Source organism: Gavialis gangeticus, unplaced genomic scaffold, assembly GCF_001723915.1.
Source record: "Gavialis gangeticus isolate Ggan-Ray unplaced genomic scaffold, GavGan_comp1, whole genome shotgun sequence".
Classification (NCBI taxonomy): domain Eukaryota; kingdom Metazoa; phylum Chordata; order Crocodylia; family Gavialidae; genus Gavialis; species Gavialis gangeticus.
This window is the reverse complement of record NW_017729031.1, coordinates 100,218,923-100,227,164: the sequence shown is the minus strand read 5'-3', so window position 1 is coordinate 100,227,164 and position 8,242 is coordinate 100,218,923. Positions and strand designations below refer to the sequence as shown.

General features: G+C 40.8%; 1 protein-coding gene and 1 long non-coding RNA gene across 5 annotated transcripts in view; one reads left to right on the top strand and one right to left on the bottom strand.

Annotated features, from left to right (window-relative positions):
- Positions 1-8,242, top strand: part of PIKFYVE (phosphoinositide kinase, FYVE-type zinc finger containing) — a 120,075-nt gene that overhangs the window by 46,110 nt on the left and 65,723 nt on the right. For 3 of the 4 annotated variants that reach the window (XM_019523446.1, XM_019523445.1, XM_019523448.1), the window contains 5 exons: positions 1,080-1,218; positions 3,101-3,258; positions 4,072-4,183; positions 6,286-6,433; positions 6,926-7,093. In XM_019523446.1, the coding sequence (XP_019378991.1) occupies positions 1,080-1,218; positions 3,101-3,258; positions 4,072-4,183; positions 6,286-6,433; positions 6,926-7,093 (725 nt within the window). The remainder of the gene's footprint in view (positions 1-1,079; positions 1,219-3,100; positions 3,259-4,071; positions 4,184-6,285; positions 6,434-6,925; positions 7,094-8,242) is intronic. The other variant, XM_019523447.1, reaches the window with a different exon arrangement.
- LOC109301998 overlaps positions 1-8,242 on the bottom strand; it is a 37,270-nt gene that overhangs the window by 14,582 nt on the left and 14,446 nt on the right. The window contains exon 2 of the long non-coding RNA XR_002098682.1: positions 1,099-1,176. This is a non-coding gene — a long non-coding RNA (uncharacterized LOC109301998). The remainder of the gene's footprint in view (positions 1-1,098; positions 1,177-8,242) is intronic.

The window sequence follows — 8,242 nt, the reverse complement described above, 5'->3', positions numbered from 1 at the left end:
GTGGAGAAGGAAGGGAGTGTGCCCTGGGTGGGGAGTGGCGCAGCATGGCCAGGCCTCAACCTGACCTTGCAGGGAAGGAAGGGTGTTTGGCCCATACCTGTGAAGGGGGAGGAGGTGTGGCCAGGTCCTGATCTAGAACTTGTGGGGTGTTGGCGGTATAGCTTGGCCTCGCAGGGGTGGGGGTCACAGTCTGGCATGCCACATGAGGCTTGGGGTTTGGGAATTTGGCAGGGGGGAGGGTGACCATATTAATGGTCACTACTCCCCTGCTGCCAGATTTCCTGACCTATGGGGAGCCCTGCAGGCCAGATGTGATGAGTCTGTGGGCCACATTTGACCTATGGGCTGGAGGTTGAGCACCCCGTTCTAGTCTTTCTGGATTAGGAGTCTGTGGCAAGAATAAGGTACGTTTCTCGGGGGAGGAAAGGTGCCATAACACTGTATGTAAATATAATTGCTGCTACCTCACATTTCCAGCAGGTGGCAATAAAAAGAAAAAAAAAATGCTCTTCTAAGAAGCTTGCTCAGATTGTGGGATTTTGGCTTGAAGGTGCTATATAGATGCAACAATCCTACAGTGTAGTCGTTTTGTTTTGTTTGTGTTTTTGTTTTTGTTTTTTTTGTTACTCCTTAGTGTGGGATGAGGCCCCACAGGTTTCCAGAACATTAGGTAAAGGTTGGATAGTTCATATTCGAATAGGGAGGGAAACCTCATTGGAATTCTTCCCTTGACATTTGGGTCAAAAAGCTCCACCTTATTGCTTATAGCATGCGGTTTACCCCAGAGTTTGATTTAACCCAGCTGTATTGGCATAATAGTGTTGTTATTCCCTCTTTGTGTCTCCTGGCTTAGGGTTATTCTTTGTGGGGGGTGGGCAGCAGAGGGATGGCAGAAGGGGGTACAGATTTCGAGCATTGGTGTAGATTAGAATATGTATCTGCACATACTGCCAAAAAGCTAAGCGACAGGCAGCATGGCTTAAAGATTTTTTTCAAGCATTACAGAACCAGGTTTAGGCTTGTAACAAACTTATCAAAACTAATAATATTTCTCCTTCGTTGCTGTTCTTAATTTTCAGATCTGCCAGCATTACTAACCTGTCACTGGATCGATCTGGTTCACCCATGGTGCCCGCATACGAGACATCTGTCAGTCCCCAGGCTAATCGTACATATCTGAAAGTGGAAACCAGTGAAGATGAGCGCAAAATTCTTTTGGTACGAACAAGATTTTATTTGGGCTATGGTGGCAATGCATGCTGTCTTCCTTGTACCATAGTGCGTACAAGGAATCTTGGTGCCTTGCCTTTGAATAGAAATGCCTGAAGACTCAGAGAACACTTGTCCCTATAGGTTATCAAATTCTACATGGATATAGTTGTTCTAATGTGAAAAAAATTTCATCTGTTGAATGAATGGAAAGGACTACAGATCACGTTGAGTCATGTTTTGACCTCACCCTGTTTACTTGCAGAGTCAATGTAACACTTTAGTGACACATTTTTTTCCAAGGAAAAATCAATGTTAATAGTACAACACTCTGGAAATACCATGTTAAAAACTTTCTATGTGTGAACTGGGGATGGGTGAAGAAGGCAGACCTGAAGTGTTAATGTTTTAATAACTTTTAAAACTGACTTTCAAATATTAAGTGCTCTGTAGACATGAACATCATCCAAGAAAATGCAGTGTACTGGAAAGGCTGGTATACAATGACTGGCACTGGAGTCCGGTCCTGGGTACTGTACAGGAGGCCAGGGGATAGGTGAACCTGGGAATACACCAGATGCCAGCCTGCTAAATTTGATTAATATAATAGGATGCCTCAAAAATCCAAAGAACTATTTTGCAAAATTTCCTGGCAAGTCTACTAATCCATTACAGAAGCGAGAGTAAAAGACTGCTGATCAGAATTAATAAAATATTGTTAATTTTCCTCTTTAAAGAGGTGGTAAAAAAAAAAAAAAAAAAAATTCAGGACCTAAACAAATACTTAAGGAGTTTTGGGGGTGTACTTGGTAGCCGTGTTGGTCTGAGACAAAAAGACATGCAAAAAACTAGAACTCTTGGTTTCTAAAACAAGAGTTCTAGTTTCTTGTATGTCAGGAGTTTTGGCTTTTTTTTGTCTTAACTTGGAAATTACAGGAATAGTAAATCTGATATTGTTGCCATCAGCAATGTAATTGAACTATGCTGTAATAGAGCCCCTCATCGACCACATGGGTATAGTTGTGTAGCTACTGTTTACTTTGGAACCAAATTGTAGTGCACCTGACCCAGAAAGTATGACGTTTGTTAACATCTTATGTAAATAAGGGTATTATGGCCTGTCAGCAGAGTTATGAAGCCAGCAATGTACTCAAACCCCCTTGGAATGGGGCAAGGCTGTAAATATTTAAAATAATTACCTTAAAATAAAATGCAGGTAAAGCCAAGAATGGCTGGAGTACCAAACCTTTGTGGAGAAACCCTAAATAATGATGTGTGTCTGAGAATTATTCTCATGGTAATTCTCACAGTGAATGTAATTAAAGGTGAAGAGAGATGCAAGTGAGGTCTCATCATGCTGGAGATAAGTTTATCTTTGTGAAAGTGAAGAAGCCTGATTAGTTTGGGAGAAGGAAGCGCCTTGTCTCTGGAAGACAAAACCCTAATGATTTGAAAGGGCTATAGAAGATAATACCAAGTTTGGCTTGGGTGGAAAATTAACTAAAAAATTGAGTAGGCATAGGCAGGGAGGGATCCTTTTAAGAGGAATGTGATTGCTCTTGCATACTGTAGCTCAGGTGATCTAGAATGCTGTGGAAACAGTTGCAGGCCTTGTCACTGCAGAAGCTCATTGTAAAAATACTACTGCAGGAACTCTTCCTCCGTGCATTTGGGCATTGGGTAACTTTTTGCTGTCTCATCCCCAGTTTATAGGGTCACTGCCTGTAAGGCAAAGGACTTTAAAGGTCTGTTCCAATCAGTCCATACTTGACTACAGCTGCACAGAACAGCTTAACTTTTATTTCTATTACTTTACTGATGTAAAGTCAGTTTGAAGGCTCTGAATGATGCTGTGTGTAGGCCTCTTATACGATTTATCATTGTTTTATAGGACTCAGTTCAGTTAAAAGACTTGTGGAAAAAAATTTGCCATCATAACAGTGGGATGGAGTTTCAGGACCACCGTTATTGGTTGCGGACACATCCAAACTGCATTGTGGGAAAGGAACTGGTCAACTGGCTCATCAGAAATGGGCACATTACCACAAGGTATTCCTGCTATTTTAACTAGTTGTAAATTAGACCAAATCCATCTCCTGCAACTCTGTTGATGGAAGGAAGTACTTTCAGTGGTGTATTCTCTTGTGTGTGTGGATCAATGGCTAAATAAGAGATGTGGCTGATCTTCCTGATGTCTCCAAACCAAGGTAGAAAATACCTGTAGCCAACATATACGTTTTTGTAGATGTGCTAAAATGAAGTAGTAAGTAGTATCAGTAATTTAGGAACCTTCATGGAGCTTCCTTTTTTGTATTGTTTACTTTTTTGTGTCAGTTGCTCTAGCCTGGAGTACAGTATTGGTGCTAGCTAGGCAGAGATACAGATTGCTGGAGATCCCGGAATGCAAGTTCAAAATCTAGGGTTGGGAATTAAATTTAATTAAATTGGGTTTATCATGTAATGGGCAAACTCAGCACTTCTTGAAGCATAAAGAATTATCCACATTTTACGGGGTGGAAGGGCAGAAAGTGAAATTGTTCTTTTGCATAGGAGAGGTCTCTTCCTTGAATAGTCAGAATGTTAGGTCCTCAGAAGTCAGTGGGAGCTGGGATAGTGTGTCAGGGAAAGGTGACCAGCACATCAAAAATTTAGCTGTGCTGGATTTAGGATTTAAGTGTATGGAGTCTCTTTATTGACTTCTAATCCTGCTGCTTGGTCTACTAATTCTGGTGCTTCTCCAGTGTATTTAAATAGGTCCTGGCTAATCAAAAGAGTGTAAAATAAAACACAGTTGAATGATCTGTCTGACACCTGTTTTTAGTATAAGCTCTTTATTTACTTTCAATTCTGTTCTACATTCAGAGCTCAAGCCATAGCAATAGGACAAGCATTGGTAGATGGACGTTGGCTGGAGTGTGTCAGTCACCACGACCAGATCTTTAGAGATGAATATGCTCTATACAGACCATTACAGGTACTTGTTGTTGTTGTTGTTGTTGTTGCTGTTAATTCCCTTTCTCCTCCACTTTAAGAAAAGAAACCATGGAATTCATTTGGGAGTGGAAGGAAAGCTGAGAGACATTCCTGGTCGTATTCTGCATGTTCTGTCTGCTTCTCTCATTTGAGAACTGGTTCACAAGTCTTGCAACATGTCTTCTGCAGACTTGTGGTGGGGGGGAGGGGAGAGCTCTTGTTTGGCGCGCGTGCGTGTGTGTATAAAGATGATACACAAATCTGATTAAGCAACCAAAGTGACTTATTTTCATTAAATTACAGTGGATATTCCTTTACCAAGAAAACTTTGAAACTTCCTCTGAGGGGGGGGGAAAAGTAGCCACAGAAATTTATTAGATCTTAAATGCTCCTTTTCAGTCTGTCATGAAGAGTAAGCATCTGGATAGTAAAGGATGCACTCTGGGAAGCTGTCCTGTTGTCTGTCACCCTATTACATATGTAATTTGTTGTTCAGTATGGTGGGTACTGGTAAATGACTGCTGTCTCTGTGAATGATGAGCAGAGAAGAGATTAGTGTGAAGTTGGGCATAAGACAGGATAGAGATGCACCGTATAGACTGACTAACTAAATCAGAGATAGAAAAGCTTTAATGAGCCTGAGCTCATCTCATCAAATGAAGTAAGCTCAGGCCCATAAAAGCTTTGTGCATCTGTGATTTAGTTAGTGTATAAGGTGCATCTCTACCCTGCCTTCTGTGAATGATGTCATCTTTATAAAAGATAAAAGGTCTAATAAAAGATATCAGATTCACCCAAAAAACCTTGTCTGCCTATGTTCTTAAACCAACACAGCTACAACCTACACACCTGTCATCTTTATTTTAAATTCTTTCTTTAAAGACAGTGTGGTGAGTGGAGTATACTCCTCTAGAGAGAATAGCTCAATTCAAGATACAAAGGCGCTTACAGGTGGTAACACACAGATCAGGGAATTTGATCTCTCTTCCTAATAAGCCAAGAGGCTTTTCGGTGGGAGGAGTCTTCTTTCCTATGAATGGGCCCACTCCTTATTGTTTGAACTCTAGTCTGGAGACTGGAAGCAAGGACCTGAGTAAGAGAATTCTGTTATGGAAGATACTGTGTAGTCTTTGGCACAAGCTAACTGACGCATGCTGAGAGATAAGAACTGATGCTGATTTCCAGTTCAGTTCTAGACTGATCTGTGCAAGGACTCCTCTGAAGCTTTCAAAACAAAGAAGCTTCTATTGCAAATTAGTTTTATTATGCAATTCATAATGAACTCCTGACTTAATTGGTCAGCCCTTGCATGATCTTTTATTGTATAAAGTCACTTCTAAATTGTGTACAGTCCCTTTGGCATGTAGTTACAGAGTTGATTTTCTTTCTTATTCCTGTGTGATCAGAGCTGACTGATCTTGTTTCTGAGCAAACCTGAAACAATTTTGAAGTTGGGAGAATTAAGCAGGTACTAGTGAATTCCAAACTCAGTTATACAATGCTAAAGCAAGTGCTGGAGAGTAGGGGAATTTCTTCCACCAGAGAAGTTCCTCCTGACTAGAATTTGCAGAGTAGGTGCTCTTTAAGATTCCCATCAGAGCCTTGTTTCACAACAGTATTTCTTGATGTAGAGAGCTGGACCTGTTTCACAAAGGAACCTCACACCACCGTTTGGTTAGCCCTAGAATTGGGTGTCTAAACATACGTGCTCCTCCTCCGTGGGTTAAGCATGCTGACTTGGAAACAAGTTCAACACTCAAATCTGCCATGTTGTGAGAGTGGATGGAAAACGTACACTGAAACTAATCTCAGTCACTCAGATGATTCACTTGTGGGATCAGGGTGAGGTGCTTAGGAGGAAGATGGATGTGGGCAATATGAGGGGATATTCATTTCCTGTCCTAAACAGTTGCCCTTTTCACCCTGGTGGTAGTGGGGATGATGCTGGATTAGTTACTAAGCTAGTTTCATTTGTGTTTTTTTTTTTTTAAGCCTAATATCAAACTACTGTGTAAGATGTTGCTTCAAACCAAGATACTTAGTACCTTTTTGAGATCCTAGGAGGGTTACATCAACTTACTGTCTCTTTTCTTGGTCTCTTAGAGCACAGAGTTTTCAGAAACTCCCTCTCCAGACAGTGATTCAGTGAATTCTGTAGAAGGGCACTCTGAGCCATCGTGGTTCAAAGACATCAAATTTGATGACAGTGATACAGAACAAATTGCTGATGAAGGGGAAGATAACTTGGCCAGTGAGTTTCAACTAACCTTTTTTCCCCCACACTCCTTCTCCTACTTCCAGGGCAAACTAGCATAACTCCTTAAGTGTGAACTCTGCTTTGCTTATAGTAGCTAGAAGGATCTAAATAAATTAAGACCTCACTAGTCCTATTGCTTGTAGCAGATACAGTATTTCATAATTAGTATGACACTTGGTGTTTCTAAATTTAGTATAAGCTTTATTACAGAAGTAAACAGTCTAGCTGTGATTTTTTTTTTTTTCTCATGGCAGGCTTCACTAATGCAATTTGGATTTTAGAGTGAGCATCTAAGGCATTTCTTTGCAACACTCCATTAAGTACAGATCAAAAATAAGATAAAACTATGAAAATACTGTATCCCTTTTAGTACTGCACACTGGGCTTCTATGTATTAAAGACTGTTTTTCTCCTGTCCAATCCCTTCATGATACCCATTTGAACCCCTCTCCTCCCTGTATCTTCCCCCTTACCCAACACTAAAAGACTCTGCCAGCCCTAGCAAGCGCACCTCAGTCAGCAGCTTCCAGTCCACAATGGACAGTGACTCAGCCGCCTCCATCAGCTTGAACGTGGAGCTGGACAACGTGAACTTCCATATCAAGAAGCACTCCAAGTACCCACATGTGCCCCCTCACCCTGCCGACCAAAAAGGTATGAGATTAGTTGACAGCTGGAGTTGCACATGATGGAGAACCATATCCTGATAACTTATTACTATTTTTTGTTTGGTGGCCACTTTGTGCATATAGTGCATCTTTTTTGCTAATCACTGCCACCCAACCATTGATGCTATTGCCTCTGTAGAGAAGCTTAATGAGCCAGCTGTAGCCAGCTACTCAACTGTGTGTGCAACTTCTGTAGTAGTTTTTTCTCCATGCATTTGGAGCAGGATATCTCTCCTTGTCCCCTTCCTAATAGGGCAGTCCCAGGCATATTGTTTGGATAACTTTTAAGAAGAGACTGCTGATTTGAGACTTAGACATCAGAACAATACTTTTTTTAAGGGCATAAAAACATTTACTTAAAGCCAGGATAAAAATTCCCATGAATGATCAGGAATTGGGAAGAAATTAATCTCTGGTATTCAGAACAGGGATATGGTCCATTAAAAACAGTGCTAAAATGAAGGAAGCCATTCGGATAGTCCAGTGCCACCATTTGTGTGGTTTGTGAGATGTATTTATTTTTAAAATCTTCTTTAAATGAATTGTCCTTTCACAATCTAGGAAAGTCTGTTTGCTCTCCAACCTGTAACTGATTCATACAGTGGCTGGCTGACGAACAAGGGCTGGCCCAGAATTTGGTGCTGGGACATTGCAGTGCTTTTAAATGCTGGCTCTCTCAACTTATCCTCTTCCTTTCCTTGCAGCTTTAGCAGGTCTGTTGATTCCTATACTTAGCTGCTGCTCGTGAGCTGCTTTTCCATAGTTTCCATTATGGTGACTTTGTACAGTGGTTTCCCCCCCCCACTCAGTACTTGTAAGTTTTAATGAGCCATGTAGAATATCCCTAACATGCACTATTCCAATGAGATATGAGCACATATCTCCTTTCTATTTTAAATAGAACAGACTTTTCTGGTGGTATGGCTCATGAAAGAAGGGCATATCTTTTATGCTTGTATGTGGGTATTTTTCTCTGAAACTGAACTGAAATAAGGGAAATGATTAGCAACTAATAACAGAGTTTTGAGAACATGGGTGAAAGGAGTTGAATTGGAATTCAAGGCTAACTACACTGGTCCTTCTCAGTTGCTGTTAAAAAATCTATCAAGAATGATTTTTTTTTTTTTTTTTTTTT